Here is a 21255-nt window from a genome sequence, read left to right on the forward strand (position 1 = left end):
CATCCATCCATCATCCATCCATCATCCATCCATCCATCATCCATCCATCCCTCCATCCATCCATCCCTCCATCCATCCATCCATCCACTCATCCATCCTCCATCCATCCATCATCCATCCATCCATCCATCCTCCATCCATCCATCCATCCATCCATCCCTCCATCCATCCATCATCCATCCATCATCCATCCATCCATCATCCATCCATCCCTCCATCCATCCATCCCTCCATCCATCCATCCATCCACTCATCCCTCCATCCATCCATCATCCATCCATCCATCCATCCATCCACTCATCCATCCATCCATCATCCATCCATCCCTCCATCCATCCATCCATCCACTCATCCATCCTCCATCCATCCATCCATTCATCCATCCATCATCTCTCCATCCATCCCTCCATCCATCATGGCCCTCATCTCTGACCTCGTGTTTCTCTGGGAGAAGCTTCATCAGCTGCTTCAGGATTTCCACATCAAACTTGGATCGGTCTCCTTTCTGGATCCGGGAAACAAACTCCTCAGTGGAACTTCAGGTGTGAGAGAGGATGAGGATGTTACATCAGCAGGTAGGTGAGGAAGGACGCTTGAAAAGGTGCTTCCATTAGAACACAGAAAAGGACTGAAAGCATTTAGTCAAAGACCAGCAGAGAGTTTATTCCACTTAAAGGAGAAGTCGCTCATATTTAGAATTCAAACTTCTGAAAGTTCTTTAAATCTGAAATGATTCCATCCTGTTCAATAAATGATCAGTGTTTTTAATTCAGAGTAATTTTCATGTGAATGTGCTTTACTGGAGGCATCCATGTTTGTCAAAGAACACTACTGCCACCTACTGGTTAGTGACATTGTCACGGTGCGGTATCGGCTGTTGATCAAGTCCCAGTGCTGTATCTGGTGTTTGTCACAACGCGCTATTATCCAAGTCATCTTGAAAACATTCTTCTTCCAAATGTTGGCTACATATTACGGGTTTTTTCTCTGGCCAGAAGTTCGATGGCAAATCCTCCCTCTTCAAGTTGGCGATCCAACGACCAACCCGTCCGTGGAGGATCAGGAATCAGAAAGGTGGAATAACTCTTTTTTCCACTTTTACCCGATGTATTCCAGCATCCAGCTGCCATGCACGTGGGCATTGTCAGTTTCACTATAGCTCTGGTGAATTTCAATGGTGAAGTCCTCTGGAAATCTTCAATAATTGTTGTTGATTGCAGATGTGTCTAGTAGTTCCCATTGATTTAGCTTGGAAAGCGGGGAGAATGGCGCTAGGCTTACCGCACCGTGACGTCACTGCTGGAAGATGGCAGGAGGGAGGGGCTACTACACTACCGTTCAAAAGTTTGGGCTCACATTGAAATGTCCTTATTTTTTAAGGTAAAGCTCTGTACTTTTCAATGAAGATAACTTTAAAGAAATACACTCTATCCATTGCTAATGTGGTAAATTACTATTCTAGCTGCAAATGTCTGATTTTTGGTGCAATATCTACATGGGTGTATAGAGGCCCATTTCCAGCAACTATCACTCCAGTGTTCTAATGGTACAATGTGTTTGCTCATTGGCTCAGAAGGCTAATTGATGATTAGAAAACCCTTGTGCAATCATGTTCACACATCTGAAAACAGTTTCAATCTGCTCAAAGGAAGCTCAGTTTTGTAGCTTTTATAACAAGTTAGTTTCTGGAGCATCACATTTGTGGGGTCAATTAAACGCTCAACATGGCCAGAAAAAGAGAACTTCCATCTGAAACTCGACAGTCTATTCAGGTTCTTAGAAATGAAGGCTATTCCATGTGAGAAATTGAGGATTTCCTCCAACGGTGTGTACTACTCCATTCAAAGGACAGCACAAACAGGCTCTAACCATAGAAGAAAAAGAAGTGGGAGGCCGCGTTGCACAACTGAGCAAGAAGATAAGTACATTAGAGTCTCTAGTTTGAGAAACAGACGCCTCACAGGTCCCCAACTGGCATCTTCATTAAATAGTACCCGAAAAACACCAGTGTCAACATCTACAGTGAAGAGGCGGCTGCGGGATTCTGGGCTTCAGGGCAGAGTGGCAAAGAAAAAGCCATATCTGAGACTGGCCAATAAAAGAAAAAGATTAAGATGGGCAAAGGAACACAGACATTGGACAGAGGAAGACTGGAACAAAGTGTTGTGGATGGATGAATCCAAGTTTGAGGTGTTTGGATCACAAAGAAGAACGTTTGTGAGACGCAGAACAAATGAAAAGATGCTGGAAGAATGCCTGACGCCATCTGTTAAGCACGGTGGAGGTAATGTGATGCTCTGGGGTTGCTTTGGTGCTGGTAAGGTGGGAGATTTGTACAGGGTAAAAGGGATTCTGAATAAGGAAGGCTATCACTCCATTTTGCAATGCCATGCCATACCCAGTGGACAGCGCTGGATTGGAGCCAATTTCATCCTACAACAGGACAATGACCCTAAACACACCTCCAAATTGTGCAGAACTATTTAGAGCAGAAGCAGGCAGCTGGTATTCTATCAGTAATGGAGTGGCCAGCGCAGTCACCAGATCTGAACCCCATTGAGCTGCTGTGGGAGCAGATTGACCGTATGGGACGCAGGAAGTGCCCATCCAACCAATCCAACTGGTGGGAGGAGCTTCTGGAAGCGTGGGGTGCAATTTCTCCAGATTACCTCAACAAATTAACAGCTAGAATGCCAAAGGTCTGCAATGCTGGAATTGCTGCAAAAGGAGGATTCTTTGACCAAAGCAAAGTTTGATGTAAAAAAAATATTATTTCAAATACAAATCATTATTTCGAACCTTATCAATGTCTAAACTCCATTTTCTATTCATTTCACAACGTATGGTGGTGAATAAGTGTGACTTTTCAGGAAAACACTAAATTGTTTGGGTGACCTCAAACTTTTGAACGGTAGTGTATATTTGGGCAAAAATGGCCACTCCCAGACTCAGTGATTCATTTTATTATTTTACTGATTAACGCTAAATTCATTAAATCATGGTGAACGTATTAGTTTTAGGAATAAATAATGATCTATTGATTATTCCTGGCTGACCGGACTTCTCCTTTAATAGGAGCCTTCCTATTGGTCAGAAGGTTCACCATTTGAACTGCTTGAGGAAGATGTTGAGGTTCAGGCTCTTCTTGGCATCAATGAAGGAAATCTGTAGAAACAACAAATGACAGACGGTCAGAAAATATCAGAGAATAAAATCCTCTCACTGACGGGTTTCCCAGGCACCTCTTTGGTCTCCATTTTGGTTTTGGTTCTGCTTTTTGTTTCCGTCTGAGGGAGACTAAAGAGCTGCTCGATGCTGCAATAATCTGGTTCCACTGAGTCAGACGAAGACGTCCACAGAGACTGATGATCTGCAGACAGACAGACAGAACGGCATGGAGTCCAGAACCACACCTAGATCCAGATCACTTAGAGAGGAGCTGAGAGAATGTCTACATGCTCACCGGTGACCACTCTGGAGGGGAGCTTCTGCCAGTTCAACTTCTTCATCCTCAGGGTAGGACAGGGGGCGGGGCTGAAGTGGTGGGCGGGGCTGGGAAAGGAGCCACCTAGAACTCCAACTGTCTGCGCTGCAATCAATCCCCCAGGAGGGGGAGGAGGAGGGGGAGCCCCCATCCCGGGTAAAGGGGGAGGAGGGGGAGGAGCCCCCATCCCGGGCAAAGGGGGAGGAGGAGGGGGAGCCCCCATCCCGGGTAAAGGGGGAGGAGGAGGGGGAGGAGCCCCCATCCCGGGTAAAGGGGGAGGAGGGGGAGGAGCCCCCATCCCGGGCAAAGGGGGAGGAGGAGGGGGAGCCCCCATCCCGGGTAAAGGGGGAGGAGGAGGGGGAGGAGCCCCCATCCCGGGCAAAGGGGGAGGAGGGGGAGGGGGAAGAAGACGCGGGGCCCCCATCCCAGGTAAAAGGGGGGGAGGAGGGGGGGGGAGGAGGGGGTGGAGGGGGGGGGAGAAGCTGTGGCAGGGGGCGGACCATGTTTTGGAGCTGCTGAGGCTTCTGATTGGCCAGGAGTAACGCTGAGGGGTTGGGTCTGCACCGCTCTGTCCACAGTCCTAATCTTTTGATTGGATGAGAGAGATTTTGGGAGGAGCCTATCCAGCAGAGAGTCACCAGGGCCTAAATCAACTAGAAACCACCAAAGAACACAGAATTAGATGCAGCGTCCCAATAAAGACTGGAGATGAAGTCAGATTATCTGCTTTTAATCTAAGTCTTCAAACGGCGGATTGTCTTTGAAAATGAAGGATGAGAACCTTTGAATTTTACGGTTATCTCTGATCTTATGGTGCTCTGTCTATCTGTCTCATGTCAAAGAGCCACCATTACAGACAAGTTATTCTTTTTTACTCTGCAGTATTTTATTTTTAAAGTCATGAAGATTTTACCTGTCTCATAAGATTTATGTTTGTGTACAAATGTAGCGGCGGCCTTCATACCCTGACATCCTCTGCAAACTAAAAATAAAAGGAAGCAGGTTATTTTTTCACACACAATGCGCTTCGGACCCCAAACCGGACTCACCATCCTGGGCCAGCAGCACGGCTCGATCCGTCAGCGTCTCCAGAGCCGACCAGACGTCGGCCCTTTCTGGGTCCACCGTCCACAAGGCCTGAAGGATGGACAGCAGCTGGACCGAGGACGGACAGCTGGACACCTGTCCTCACAGACATGGAAAAGCCCAGTGAGACAAACTCCACAGTGTTTAACCAGTGGACCAGTGCGACTGAATGGAAAATCCTCTAACTTTCTAAAACTCTGCCTTTTCTATTTTCCTGGATCAGTTTCCGAAGAAGAACCAGGTGGACGGAATAGAAACAAAATGGCCGACACCACGCCTAGAAATCTGCTGGGAGATGTAGTTCTTCAGTAAAGGTGGAGCAAATAGGGAATAATGATAAAGGTTTCCAGGGGTGGTTCATGATTCTGGTGTTCTTTGATCAGTAGACTGATGGAGAACAGAGATAAAAGCAAAACTCCAGTAATTAAGAGCTCATTGGGTTCGGCTGAGATGCTGTTTGGTTGTGGAACCGTTATACAGCTGTGACTCAGTCACTGAGTCAGTGCATTTCTGGAAATGGTCACAGAGTCATGGTATTTCTCGACCCGGTCACTGAGTCAGTGCATTTTTGGAACCGGTCACTGAGTCAGGGCACTTCTGGACACGGTCATGGAATCAGTGCATTTTTGGAACAGGTCACTGACTCAGGGCACTTCTGGACACGGTCATGGAATCAGGGCGTTTCTGGACCCGGTCATGGAATCAGGGCGTTTCTGGACCCGGTCATAGAGTCAGGGCGTTTCTGGACACGGTCACTGACTCAGGGCATTTCTCGACCCGGTCACGGAGTCAGGGCATTTCTCGACCCGGTCACAGAGTCAGGGCGTTTCTGGACCCGGTCACAGAGTCAGGGCGTTTCTGGACCCGGTCACAGAGTCAGGGCGTTTCTGGACCCGGTCACAGAGTCAGGGCGTTTCTGGACCCGGTCACAGAGTCAGGGCGTTTCTGGACCCGGTCACAGAGTCAGGGCGTTTCTGGACCCGGTCATAGAGTCAGGGCGTTTCTGGACCCGGTCACAGAGTCAGGGCGTTTCTGGACCCGGTCACAGAGTAAGGGCACTTCTGGACCCGGTCACAGAGTCAGGGCACTTCTGGAACCGGTCACGGAGTCAGGGCGTTTCTTGAACCGGTCATGGAGTCAGGGCACTTCTGGAACCGGTCACGGAGTCAGGGCGTTTCTGGAACCGGTCACGGAGTCAGGGCATTTCTGGAACCGGTCACGGAGTCAGGGCATTTCTGGAACCGGTCATGGAGTCAGGGCATTTCTGGAACCGGTCATGGAGTCAGGGCATTTCTGGAACCGGTCACGGAGTCAGGGCATTTCTGGAACCGGTCACGGAGTCAGGGCGTTTCTCGAACCGGTCATGGAGTCAGGGCGTTTCTGGACACGGTCACAGAGTCAGGGCGTTTCTGGACACTGTCACGGAGTCAGGGCATTTCTGGAACCGGTCACGGAGTCAGGGCGTTTCTGGACACGGTCACTGAGTCAGGGCGTTTCTGGACACTGTCACGGAGTCAGGGCATTTCTGGACCCGGTCATGGAGTCAGGGCATTTCTGGAACCGTTCACAAAGTCAGTGCATTTCTGGACCCGGTCACAGAGTCAGGTATTTCTGGAACCGGTCATGGAGTCAGGGCATTTCTGGACCTGGTCACTGAGTCAGGGCGTTTCTCGACCCGATCACGGATTCAGGGTATTTCTGGAACCGGTCACGGAGTCAGGGCATTTCTCGACCCGGTCACTGTATTTCTGGAACCGGTCATGGAGTCAGGGCACTTCTCGACCCGGTCACGGCATTTCTGGAACCGGTCATGGAGTCAGGGCATTTCTGGACCCGGTCACGGAGTCAGGGCATTTCTGGACCTGGTCACTGAGTCAGGGCGTTTCTGGACACGGTCACTGAGTCAGGGCATTTCTGGACACGGTCACTGAGTGAGGGCGTTTCTCGACCAGGTCACGGAGTCAGGGTATTTCTGGAACTGGTCACGGAGTCAGGGCATTTCTCGACCCGGTCACGGTATTTCTGGAACCGGTCATGGAGTCAGGGCATTTCTCGACCCGGTCACGGCATTTCTGGAACCGGTCATGGAGTCAGGGCATTTCTGGACCCGGTCACGGAGTCAGGGCATTTCTGGACCTGGTCACTGAGTCAGGGCGTTTCTGGACACGGTCACTGAGTCAGGGCATTTCTGGACACGGTCACTGAGTCAGGGCATTTCTGGACACGGTCACTGAGTGAGGGCGTTTCTCGACCAGGTCACGGAGTCAGGGTATTTCTGGAACTGGTCATGGAGTCGGGGCGTTTCTGGAACCAGTCACTGAGTCAGGGCGTTTCTGGACACGGTCACTGAGTCAGGGCATTTCTGGACACGGTCACTGAGTCAGGGCATTTCTGGACACGGTCACGGAGTCAGGGCGTTTCTCGACCAGGTCACGGAGTCAGGGTATTTCTGGAACTGGTCATGGAGTCAGGGCATTTCTGGACCCGGTCACTGAGTCAGGGCGTTTCTGGACCCGGTCACTGAGTCAGGGCGTTTCTGGACCCGGTCACTGAGTCAGGGCATTTCTGGACCCGGTCACTGAGTCAGGGCGTTTCTGGAACCGGTCACGGAGTCAGGGCATTTCTGGAACCGGTCACGGAGTCAGGGCATTTCTGGACCCGGTCACGGAGTCAGGGCATTTCTGGACCCGGTCACTGAGTCAGGGCGTTTCTGAAACCGGTCACGGAGTCAGGGCGTTTCTGGACCCGGTCACTGAGTCAGAGGGGATAGGTATCATGCTGCTTGTTCTAATCGGATTAGAGATCATTCTTCCTCATCCTGTTGCTGGTGTTTTATAGCAAACAAGCTTTCCTCTCTCCAGTCTTCCTTTAAATTCAGACGATGGGGTTCATCACAGCCCTGGGAGATTTCAAACTCTCCACAGGTTTCTAACCGTTCTACTGGGTTCCCTGAGAACTTTTCAAAGGTTTCTGGACTTTTAGAGCTGATGCTTTGGTTCCAGCTGATGCCAACCTTGGTGAAGAGCGAGGTGAAGACCTCCTGATGGCTGCTCATGTCGATCCCTCCGTACAGTCTCTCCATCTCCTCCTCATCGTCAGCCATGGAGTCTTCGAATGCATCACACTGGATGTTTAGGTCCACGTCCTCCGTGTCTCTGGAGATGGACAGCAAAAGGTCACAAACGGACTCAACACACAGATGGGCTGCTATCAGAGTGATGAAGAAAAACTCAGCTGACCTCAGTTTGGGGAGCATATCCAGGAGCTGTAGCCCTAAAACACAACAATGGTGCCTGGTTAAATCCTCTGATCCTGGACCTTATCTGACACCTTCTAAGATCATTGGACCAGAAAGGAACGGTCAGACATCTCAGTTTATCCGGACCAGTTCACAGCAACAACATAGAAACACCAGCTTACAACCCCCCAGCGTTTGTTCACCTGATTTATAACCATCCTGCTTTATAACCCAGCCTGATTTATAAACCACCCTGATTTATAAATCATCCTGATTTATAACCATCCTCCTTTATAAACCATCCTGATTTATAAACCAGCTTCATTTATAAACCAGCCTGATTTATAAACACCCCGATTTATAAACCATCCTGATTTATAAACACTGTGATTTATTAACCAGCTTCATTTATAAACCATCCTGATTTATAAACACCCTGATTTATAAACCTGCCTGATTTATAAACCATCCTGATTTATAAACAATCCTTATTTATAATAATAACAATTACATAATATATAATCAGGGTGTTTATAAATTATGCTGGGTTATAAATTATGCTGGGTTAAGCATGATTTATAACCCAGCATGATTTATAAAAACCCTGATTTATAAACCATCCTGCTTTATAAACCATCCTGATTTATAAACACCCTGATTTATAAAACCAGCCTGATTTATAAACCATCCTGCTTTATAAACCATCCTGATTTATAAACCAGCCTGATTTATAAACCAGCCTGATTTATAAACCATCCTGATTTATAAACTAGCCTGATTTGTAAACCAGCCTGATTAATAAACCAGCCTGATTTATAACCATCAGGCTTTATAACCCAGCCTGATTTATAAACACCCTGATTTATAAACCATCCTGATTTATAAACTTGCCTTATTTATAAACCAGCCGGATTTATAAACAATCCTTATTTATAATAATAACAATTATATAATATATAATCAGGGTGTTTATAAATTATGCTGGGTTATAAATCATGCTGGGTTCAGCATGATTTATAACCCAGCATGATTTATAAAAACCCTGATTTATAAACCATCCTGCTTTATAAACCATCCCAATTTATAAATGCCCTGACTTATAAAGCAGCCTGATTTATAACCATCCTGCTTTATAAACATCTTGATTTATAAACGCCCTGATTTATAAACCAGCCTAATTTATAACCATCCTGCTTTATACACCATCCTGATTTATAAACTCCCTGATTTATTAACCAGCTTGATTTATAAACCAGCCTGATTTATAAACACCCTGATGTATAAACCATCCTGATTTATAAACTAGCCTGATTTATAAACCAGCCTGATTAATAAACCAGCCTGATTTATAACCATCAGGCTTTATAACCCAGCCTGATTTATAAACACCCTGATTTATAAACCATCCTGATTTATAAACTTGCCTGATTTATAAACAATCCTTATTTATAATAATAACAATTATATAATATATAATCAGGGTGTTTATAAATTATGCTGGGTTATAAATCATGCTGGGTTCAGCATGATTTATAACCCAGCATGATTTATAAAAACCCTGATTTATAAACCATCCTGCTTTATAAATGCCCTGACTTATAAAGCAGCCTGATTTATAACCATCCTGCTTTATCAACATCTTGATTTATAAACGCCCTGATTTATAAACCAGCCTAATTTATAACCATCCTGTTTTATACACCATCCTGCTTTATACATCATCCTGATTTATAAACACCCTGATTTATCAACCAGCTTGATTTATAAACCAGCCTGATTTATAAACCAGCCTGATTTATAAACACCCTGATTTATAAAGCATCCTGCTTTATACACCATCCTGATTTATAAAAACCCTGATTTATAAACCATCCTGCTTTATCAACATCTTGATTTATAAACGCCCTGATTTATAAACCAGCCTAATTTATAACCATCCTGTTTTATACACCATCCTCATTTATAAACACCCTGATTTATTAACCATCAGGCTTTATAACCCAGCCTGATTTATAAACACCCTGATTTATAAACCATCCTGATTTATAAACTTGCCTGATTTATAAACAATCCTTATTTATAATAATAACAATTATATAATATATAATCAGGGTGTTTATAAATTATGCTGGGTTATAAATCATGCTGGGTTCAGCATGATTTATAACCCAGCATGATTTATAAAAACCCTGATTTATAAACCATCCTGCTTTATAAATGCCCTGACTTATAAAGCAGCCTGATTTATAACCATCCTGCTTTATCAACATCTTGATTTATAAACGCCCTGATTTATAAACCAGCCTAATTTATAACCATCCTGTTTTATACACCATCCTGCTTTATACACCATCCTGATTTATAAACACCCTGATTTATCAACCAGCTTGATTTATAAACCAGCCTGATTTATAAACCAGCCTGATTTATAAACACCCTGATTTATAAAGCATCCTGCTTTATACACCATCCTGATTTATAAAAACCCTGATTTATAAACCATCCTGCTTTATCAACATCTTGATTTATAAACGCCCTGATTTATAAACCAGCCTAATTTATAACCATCCTGTTTTATACACCATCCTCATTTATAAACACCCTGATTTATTAACCAGCTTGATTTATAAACCATCCTGATTTATAAACTTGCCTGATTTATAAACAATCCTTATTTATAATAATAACAATTATATAATATATAATCAGGGTGTTTATAAATTATGCTGGGTTATAAATCATGCTGAGTTCAGCATGATTTATAACCCAGCATGATTTATAAAAACCCTGATTTATAAACCATCCTGCTTTATAAATGCCCTGACTTATAAAGCAGCCTGATTTATAACCATCCTGCTTTATCAACATCTTGATTTATAAACGCCCTGATTTATAAACCAGCCTAATTTATAACCATCCTGTTTTATACACCATCCTCATTTATAAACACCCTGATTTATTAACCAGCTTGATTTATAAACCAGCCTGATTTATAACTCAACATATATATATATATATATATATATATATATATATATATATATATATATATATATATATATATATATTTATATATATAAATATATATATGATTAGAGAGGAAAGGTTGAAATATGGACAGACTTTGATTCTGGCTTCCAGCTCCCCGTCATCCTCTGTGAGCCGAGCTGTCAGCATAGATCATTGCGTTTTGGATCTGATCCAATAGATCTATGATCAAGTTTCATATGAAGGGACATGAAGTAATGCTGCTATCTGGGTTCAGGTCCCCTCAGTCACCATCTGGGTCACCAGAACCTCCTGACCCGTACTGGTGGCTCAGGGTGGGCCTGAGGAACCAATAGGAAATTTGTTTTTAATCAATTCCAGCCTTTGCTGAAGGCTGATCAGGCCCGGTCCAAACATGTTCTGAATATTTTAGAGAACCCCTTGGAACTGGGAACTTTCTGCTTCTATGGTTCTAATTAACAACTGGATAAGAGTGGAACTGAACCGGACCAGAACCGGAGACATGATGGCGAGGACTGAATAAACCAGCAGATGAAACTAAACGGTTCAGAACTGAACTGGCTGACACTGACCAAAGGAAGCTGAGTGTGAGTGGGCTGCCGTCCATCTACAGGACGTCTGTGTGGGCAACTTTTGGTTCAAGTTCTTCATTGCTTCATCCTCTCCTCCATCCATGATGCTGGATGGTTCCCTTTGGGTTCATGTCTCCAATCACAGATTCTAGTTTTATGAGCGGCATAATAGAAACTGCCCTGAACATCAGCCGGCTCCCCTGACTGCTGGGACCCAGTTCCTGGTCCTGTAGCTCCAGTAGGAACCTGCTGGTGCTTCAGGCTGAGGAACCGTGGCTTTAAGCCAGGGAGGGTGCTGTTGGTTCTGCTCATACCAATGAACTCCTGTCTCAGCCGGTGTCTCTTGCGCAGGTCCTCATGTCCCAGTAGGAGAACGTTGATGGTTCCCATAAGCGTCACCATGTATGGGACGTTGTCGGTGGCCTGCAGCTCGTTCATGATGACGCTGAAGCGGTACTGCTGCTTCTTCAGGGTCTGGACATGGAGAGAGCACAGATCAGGTTCTGGCTGGAAGCCCAGAGGATCGGATTTATTTTTCAACTTCAGACTTTCCTAAATAAAAGCCTAGAAGCTTTTATCCAGATCTGCTATCAGGATCAGGCTGCTTCTGCCGGGGAATCAGGGCGGCTCAGAACACGCCTCATTTACAGAAATGCTCTGATTTCACATTCTTACAGTCAGAAGGACTGATTAGAAGCTGATAAGGAGCAGCTATGGCTTCCCTCCCTCATCCTGCATCCCTCGGAGCCAAAACAACCTTTCAGGGAATTTTAAAGACATTTTCTGAGGCAGAAAAAGAGAATTAGAAAGCAACTGAAAAACCACATTATGCCCTCATCAGGCTCACTGCTCTAATTCATTATCATCATGGACCAAACTCTCCACCCTGACAGAAAATGTCTTCATAGATCCATCAGATCTCTGCATCTGAGGTAGTCATGGAATCTGAACCGGGTTTAGACTGCTTTGATCCAGTTGAACTTTCTGAATTAGCAAAACTATTGTCTTCATCTAAGCCTTCAACTTGGATGTTAGATCCAGTTCCAACCAGGTTATTTAAGGAGGTATTCCCTTTGATCTCCTCCTCCATTTTAGATGTGATTAATCTATCTCTGTTACAGGGATATGTACCTAAAGCTTTTAAGGTTGCTGGAATTAAACCTCTGCTTAAGAAACCGTCTCTTGACCCAGATGACTTGGTCAATTATAGACCTATATCCAATCTTCCTTTCTGATCTAAAATTCTTGAGAAAGTAGTTGCCAAACAAGTTTGCGATCACTTCCACCATAATGAACTTTTTGAAGAGTTTCAGTCTGGCTTTAGAGCTCATCATAGCACTGAAACAGCTCTGGTGAAAGTCACTAATGATATTCTCATGGCCTCAGATAATGGACTTGTATCTGTGCTCGTCCTGTTGGATCTCAGTGCTGCATTTGATACAGTTGATCAGAATATTCTTTTAGAAAGACTTGAATATTTTGTTGGAATTAAAGGAACGGCTCTAGACTGGTTTAAATCTGATCTATCTGATCGATTTCAGTTTGTTCACGTTAATGATAGATCTTCCTCATGCTCAAAGGTTACCTGTGGAGTACCACAGGGATAAGTGCTAGGACCAATTCTCTTTACTTTATATATGCTCCCAATGATCTCTGGAATGATGTAGAATACTGGGACCTGGTTTATAGGAACAGAAGGACTCTGTGGAGGAAGCTGCTGTTCCACATCTGATCAGAAGATACGGAAAAAGTGAAACCACAAACAAAGATGGAGGAAATCTATGTAGAAAAAAGCAGGACAGAGGATGTAGAGAATTTAGAGCCGTGAACCTTGTAGTGCTCCAAGGCGTCCACCGTCAGGTTGCATCCCTCATGGTCGAAAAGCGCCAGCGCCGCGAGCAACTCAAACACCTGCATCTTCACCATCACGTTGGATGTATCCAGAGCTGCAGGACGAAACATTGACAGGATGTGAGGAAGATACAGGAGCTCATCCACCACGGGACGTTCTGCTCTGGAATGGGGCAGCTTAGAGCGCCTGTCCCGAGGCTGTGACCCAGACTGGGTCACCTGGAACCACAGAAGGTTTTTAACCCGTGGGTACAAACGTTAACCGGACCAGAACCGCACATACAGTCAGAACCGCACATACAGTCAGAACCTCAGATATAGTCAGAACCTCAGATACAGTCAGAACCCTCAGATACAGTCAGAACCTCACATACAGTCAGAACCTCAGATATAGTCAGAACCTCAGATACAGTCAGAACCTCAGATACAGTCAGAACCTCAGATATAGTCAGAACCTCACATACAGTCAGAACCACACATACAGTCAGAACCTCAGATATAGTCAGAACCTCAGATACAGTCAGAACCTCAGATACAGTCAGAACCTCAGATACAGTCAGAACCTCAGATACAGTCAGAACCTCAGATACAGTCAGAACCTCAGATACAGTCAGAACCTCAGATATAGTCAGAACCTCACATACAGTCAGAACCACACATACAGTCAGAACCTCAGATATAGTCAGAACCTCAGATACAGTCAGAACCTCAGATACAGTCAGAACCTCAGATATAGTCAGAACCTCAGATATAGTCAGAACCTCACATACAGTCAGAACCTCACATACAGTCAGAACCTCAGATATAGTCAGAACCTCAGACACAGTCAGAACCTCAGATACAGTCAGAACCTCACACCGCACATATAGTCAGAACCTCAGATATAGTCAGAACCTCAGATATAGTCAGAACCTCAGATATAGTCAGAACCTCACATACAGTCAGAACCTCACATACAGTCAGAACCTCAGATATAGTCAGAACCTCAGACACAGTCAGAACCTCAGATACAGTCAGAACCTCACACCGCACATACAGTCAGAACCGCACATACAGTCAGAACCTCAGATATAGTCAGAACCTCAGATATAGTCAGAACCTCAGATACAGTCAGAACCTCACATATAGTCAGAACCGCACACCTCACATACAGTCAGAACCGCACATACAGTCAGAACCGGTCAGAACCGCACATACAGTCAGAACCGCACATACAGTCAGAACCACACATACAGTCAAAACCACACATACAGTCAGAACCGCACATACAGTCAGAACCTCAGATATAGTCAGAACCTCAGATATAGTCAGAACCTCAGATATAGTCAGAACCTCACATACAGTCAGAACCTCACATACAGTCAGAACCGCACATACAGTCAGAACCGCACATACAGTCAGAACCTCAGATACAGTCAGAACCTCAGATATAGTCAGAACCTCACACACAGTCAGAACCTCACATACAGTCAGAACCTCAGATATAGTCAGAACCTCAGATATAGTCAGAACCTCACATACAGTCAGAACTACACATACAGTCAGAACCGCACATACAGTCAGAACCTCACATACAGTCAGAACCTCAGATATAGTCAGAACCTCAGATATAGTCAGAACCTCACATACAGTCAGAACCGCAATACAGTCAGAACCACACATACAGTCAGAACCGCACATACAGTCAGAACCTCAGATACAGTCAGAACCTCAGATATAGTCAGAACCTCACATACAGTCAGAACCTCACATACAGTCAGAACCGCACATACAGTCAGAACCTCAGATATAGTCAGAACCTCAGATACAGTCAGAACCTCAGATACAGTCAGAACCTCACATATAGTCAGAACCGCACACCTCACATACAGTCAGAACCTCACATACAGTCAGAACCTCACATATAGTCACGACCTCACATACAGTCAGAACTGCACACCGCACATACAGTCAGAACCTCAGATATAGTCAGAACCTCAGATATAGTCAGAACCTCACATATAGTCAGAACCTCACATACAGTCAGAACCGCACACCGCACATACAGTCAGAACCGCACATACAGTCAGAACCTAACATATAGTCAGAACCTCATATATAGTCAGAACCGCACACCTCACATACAGTCAGAACCTCACATATAGTCAGGACCTCAGATACAGTCAGAACTGCACACCGCACATACAGTCAGAACCACACATATAGTCAGAACCTCAGATACAGTCAGAACCACACATAGTCAGAACCTCACATACAGTCAGAACCTCACATATAGTCAGAACCGCACACCTCACATACAGTCAGAACCTCACATATAGTCAGAACCTCACATACAGTCAGAACCGCACATACAGTCAGAACCGCACATACAGTCAGAACCTCAGATACAGTCAGAACCTCAGATATAGTCAGAACCTCACATACAGTCAGAACCTCACATACAGTCAGAACCGCACATACAGTCAGAACCTCAGATATAGTCAGAACCTCAGATACAGTCAGAACCTCAGATACAGTCAGAACCTCACATATAGTCAGAACCGCACACCTCACATACAGTCAGAACCTCACATACAGTCAGAACCTCACATATAGTCAGGACCTCACATACAGTCAGAACTGCACACCGCACATACAGTCAGAACCTCAGATATAGTCAGAACCTCAGATATAGTCAGAACCTCATATATAGTCAGAACCTCACATACAGTCAGAACCGCACACCGCACATACAGTCAGAACCGCACATACAGTCAGAACCTAACATATAGTCAGAACCTCATATATAGTCAGAACCGCACACCTCACATACAGTCAGAACCTCACATATAGTCAGGACCTCAGATACAGTCAGAACTGCACACCGCACATACAGTCAGAACCACACATATAGTCAGAACCTCAGATACAGTCAGAACCACACATATAGTCAGAACCTCACATACAGTCAGAACCTCACATATAGTCAGAACCGCACACCTCACATACAGTCAGAACCTCACATATAGTCAGAACCTCACATACAGTCAGAACCGCACATACAGTCAGAACCGCACATACAGTCAGAACCTAACATATAGTCAGAACCCCACATATAGTCAGAACCGCACACTTCACATACAGTCAGAACCTCATATATAGTCAGAACCGCACACCTCACATACAGTCAGAACCGCACACCGCACATGCAGTCAGAACCGCACATACAGTCAGAACCGCACACCTCACAAACAGTCAGAACCGCACATACAGTCAGAACCACACATACAGTCAGAACCACACGTACAGTCAAAACCACACATACAGTCAGAACCACACATACAGTCAGAACCTCACATACAGTCAGAACCGCACATACAGTCAGAACCTCAGATATAGTCAGAATCTCAGATATAGTCAGAACCTCACATACAGTCAGAACCGCACACCTCACAGTCAGAACCGCACATACAGTCAGAACCGCACACCTCACAAACAGTCAGAACCGCACATACAGTCAGAACCACACATACAGTCAGAACCACACGTACAGTCAAAACCACACATACAGTCAGAACCACACATACAGTCAGAACCTCACATACAGTCAGAACCGCACATACAGTCAGAACCTCAGATATAGTCAGAATCTCAGATATAGTCAGAACCTCACATACAGTCAGAACCGCACATACAGTCAGAACCGCACATACAGACAGAACCTCAGATACAGTCAGAACCTCAGATATAGTCAGAACCTCACATACAGTCAGAACCTCACATACAGTCAGAACCTCAGATATAGTCAGAACCTCAGATATAGTCAGAACCTCACATACAGTCAGAACCGCACACCTCACAGTCAGAACCGCACATACAGTCAGAACCTCACATACAGTCAGAACCACACATACAGTCAGAACCACACATGCAGTCAGAACCTCAGATATAGTCAGAACCTCAGATATAGTCAGAACAGCACATACAGTCAGAACCGCACATACAGTCAGAACCTCACATACAGTCAGAACCGCACATACAGTCAGAACCGCACATACAGTCAGAACCACACATACAGTCAGAACGGCACATACAGTCAGAACCTCAGATATAGTCAGAACCTCACATACAGTCAGAACCGCACACCTCACATACAGTCAGAACCGCACATACAGTCAGAACCACACATACAGTCAGAACCTCACACCTCACATACAGTCAGAACCGCACATACAGTCAGAACCGCACATACAGTCAGAATCACACATACAGTCAGAACTGCACATACAGTCAGAACCTCAGATATAGTCAGAACCGCACATACAGTCAGAACCGCACATACAGTCAGAACCACACATACAGTCAGAACCTCACATACAGTCAGAACCGCACACCTCACATACAGTCAGAACCGCACATACAGTCAGAACCGCACATACAGTCAGAACCTCAGATATAGTCAGAACCGCACATACAGTCAGAACCTCATATATAGTCAGAACCGCACACCTCACATACAGTCAGAACCGCACACCGCACATGCAGTCAGAACCACACATACAGTCAGAACCTCACATACAGTCAGAACCTCACATATAGTCAGGACCTCACATACAGTCAGAACTGCACACCGCACATACAGTCAGAACCACACATACAGTCAGAACCTCAGATATAGTCAGAACCTCAGATACAGTCAGAACCACACACTTCACATACAGTCAGAACCTCATATATAGTCAGAACCGCACACCTCACATACAGTCAGAACCGCACACCGCACATGCAGTCAGAACCGCACATACAGTCAGAACCGCACACCTCACATACAGTCAGAACCGCACATACAGTCAGAACCGCACATACAGTCAGAACCGGTCAGAACCGCACATACAGTCAGAACAGCACATACAGTCAGAACAGCACATACAGTCAGAACCACACATACAGTCAGAACCACACATACAGTCAGAACCGGTCAGAACCGCACATACAGTCAGAACAGCACATACAGTCAGAACCACACATACAGTCAGAACCACACGTACAGTCAAAACCACACATACAGTCAGAACCTCAGATATAGTCAGAACCTCACATACAGTCAGAACCTCAGATATAGTCAGAACCTCACATACAGTCAGAACCTCACATACAGTCAGAACCTCACCTACAGTCAGAACCTCAGATACAGTCAGAACCGCTGCGGCCCAGCAGCAGAGGAATGTGGCTGAGCTGCAGAGAGAAAGAGATCCTATTGGACCGGTTCTGGAGGCCCTACAGAGCACAGAACCTACCCAGGGCCAGGGTCCGGATGTAGCCCTCGTTGTCTAGGATGAAGTTCAGACCTGCAGACGAGTTCATGACGGCGCGGACACAGGAAACACAGGTGAGCTGCAGCAGGGCGTCAGCCATGCGAGTGCATCCGCGTCCCGACAGCCGCTCAAGCGCCTCCATCAGCAGGTCCAGACCACGCAGCTCCAGGAACTGGACCATCCAGGAGCCGTCACTGCTCTCTAGACGGCGCCTTAACCCAGAGTAGTTGATCACCGTAGGGACCTGGAAGAGACACAGTGAGTGAAGTCCGTCCATCGGCACTCTGTTCCTAAGGAATCAGGTCGGGGTACCTGCAGCAGGAGGATACACAGTTCCGGGTTGGCGTTCTCCAGGTTTGCCTCCAGCGCACCGTCTGGATCGTCGCCGGGGCTCCTGGTTAGATGCTCCTTCACTGCCTCCCATTTGGTTCTGGATGCCATTATGATGGTAATCTGCAGAGACAGAGCAAAGCGGGTTATGGACCTGAGGCCGAAACATCTCAGGTGATATCAGCTGGAGAACATCGGACGACAAAAGCAAGAAATCTACGACCACCATTTCGGCTCCAGTAACCCAAAATCTGGAGGCTGATCTGGCTCTGGTTCCACAGAGCCCCTCCAGACGTTCTGAGGAGCCACATCAAGCCCTGCTGCAGCCCGGCTCTAACAAAGCTGCAGCGGTTCAGAACCACAGAAACCTTCAAATGAGGATGAACCCGGCCTGAAGAACTGGGCCGTCCTCCTTCTCCCCCCTGCGGAGGTACCACCAGTCGCTGATTGGATTAGGACCTGGGGGGGGGGGGGGGGGGAGGTGGTGTGGGGGGAGAGCAGCGTAGATCAGGAACCCCAGAACCAGAACAGCGGGTCTATGGGTTCTAAAGGAAGCCGTCATCCTCCCCGAGGGGCCAGCTTGGCCTTCCTGTTATCTGCACCAAGTCTGGCTCTCTCTGCATCAATCAGCCTCAGAACCAACGTAGAAACGCAGGGACCCTGAGCCGAGAGAGGAAACCAGGAGGAACACCTGGACCCTGGCTGCTTCACTCAGTCTGAACCTGAAGTTCAGCTCTGAGGACTGAAACAGAAACAAATGGAAGGCAGAGTCCTGATGAGCAGCTGCCTGTCGGCCCAAAGGTTTCACAACTTCCTCTAACACTAAGATGAGAGATACAGAATTCCCCGGAGCGTCTGACATTCCCAGTGTAACCACGCCCGGTAGTGAAAGGGCCTCCGTACAGGTTCATTACCGCTGCTGCCTGACAGAGATACATCTGAAACATTCAGAGGAACAAACTCTGAGCTACAACAGATCCATTTATTTATGCTTTTTAAACCAAGTGGAAAAAATTAGTTTGTTGGGTTCTGGTTCTGGATCAGCTGCTAAAACCCTGAGAGGTTCATATCTGAAGATCAAGTGATGGTAGAGCTTCGGCCCTCAGGGCCCCTCAGGGCCGTCAAAGACACTTCCAGGGAAACGAAGGTTTCTGCACAGATTTGTTGAAAAGGTTGTGAAATCCTGGATTCCTCAGAGCTGAGGTGTGTGGAGGGGGGGGGGGGGGGGGGGGGGGGGGGCGCTGCATCAGATCTGCTGACGCAGCGCTGGATGGGTCCATTAGTCATCAATGGACAGACTTTAACTTCAGGGTCCAACCAGAGGTCCACCAGTCTGTCCACCGCGGTCAGTCCACCACAGCCTGTCCACCACAATCTGTCCACCACAGTCTGTCCACCGCGGCCTGTCCACCACAATCTGTCCACCACAGTCTGTCCACCGCGGCCTGTCCACCACAATCTGTCCACCAGTCTGTCCACCGCGGCCTGTCCACCACAGTCTGTCCACCGCGGCCTGTCCACCACAATCTGTCCACCGCGGCCTGTCCACCACAATCTGTCCACCACAGCCTGTCCACCGCAGCCTTTAAACCACAGTCTGTCCACCGCAGTCTGTCCACCAGTCTGTCCATCACGGCCTCTCCTCCCCTGTTTGTCCATCACTGTCCCCCACACCTTGTTTCCTGTCCTGATCTTCCCTAACTGGACAGACATGGGGTCAAACTAAGGACAGATCTAAAGTCCATGTTTAACTGATCGGTTGATTGATCTGAAGACAGAGTCCAACTGGAGACAAAGAAGCTGAACAGTTTGGTTCCGATGGACCCAGCAGCTTAGAGGGAACCTTACCTGGACGCTCAGGTGGATCCGTTCAGGTTCGGCCCACAAACCGTTAAAACGGTTAAAATTAGAAACAAACGGACAGAAAGTTCGATCCGAACCGAACCAGCAGGTTTTGGTCCAAAGACTCCAGCAGCTGCTCCCTGCGGTCAGCTGGCTCCACTTTGCCCAAAAGAACCGATCCGAACCAACTAGACTCGGTTGCGTCCTGCGCGGAATGAAGCCGGTCTGTGGAAACTGTAGTGAGTTTACCTGAGTGGGCGTGGCCTCAGCTACGCGTGGCTGCTTCCACGGGACACGATGTGACAGCAGGACACGCAGTCAGTCAATAGATCCGATCGAAGCAAAGAGAACAGAAGTTTGCAGAGAAACAGGAAGGTTTGATCTCAGTCTGCATTTATTGGCTGGAAAGTTAAATTTTTAATTTTATATTAATAGACTGTGTGATTTTTCAACCCTGGTCCTGAAGCTTCCTGCTCTGCGTGTTTTAGATGTTTCACACACCTGTTATCAACAGATTATCAGGCTTTGCTGAACAGCAATCATCTGAAT

The 21255-nt window shown here is 46.3% G+C and overlaps 1 protein-coding gene across 1 annotated transcript in view; it reads right to left on the reverse strand.

Annotated features, from left to right (window-relative positions):
• Positions 1 to 20953, reverse strand: part of LOC119779511 (inverted formin-2-like) — a 30166-nt gene extending 9213 nt beyond the window's left edge. Inside the window, 13 exon segments of the mRNA XM_038279171.1 lie at positions 434 to 536; positions 3104 to 3165; positions 3243 to 3370; positions 3464 to 3935; positions 3938 to 4137; positions 4534 to 4666; positions 7584 to 7725; positions 7810 to 7843; positions 11704 to 11863; positions 13220 to 13335; positions 18517 to 18778; positions 18847 to 18987; positions 20713 to 20953. Of these exon segments, the coding sequence (XP_038135099.1) occupies positions 434 to 536; positions 3104 to 3165; positions 3243 to 3370; positions 3464 to 3935; positions 3938 to 4137; positions 4534 to 4666; positions 7584 to 7725; positions 7810 to 7843; positions 11704 to 11863; positions 13220 to 13335; positions 18517 to 18778; positions 18847 to 18975 (1941 nt within the window). The 5' untranslated portion in view covers positions 18976 to 18987; positions 20713 to 20953.
• Between the last annotated feature and the right edge of the window lie 302 nt (positions 20954 to 21255).

This window comes from Cyprinodon tularosa, unplaced genomic scaffold (assembly GCF_016077235.1).
Source record: "Cyprinodon tularosa strain WSP-4 unplaced genomic scaffold, ASM1607723v1 ctg1489, whole genome shotgun sequence".
Lineage (NCBI taxonomy): Eukaryota > Metazoa > Chordata > Actinopteri > Cyprinodontiformes > Cyprinodontidae > Cyprinodon > Cyprinodon tularosa.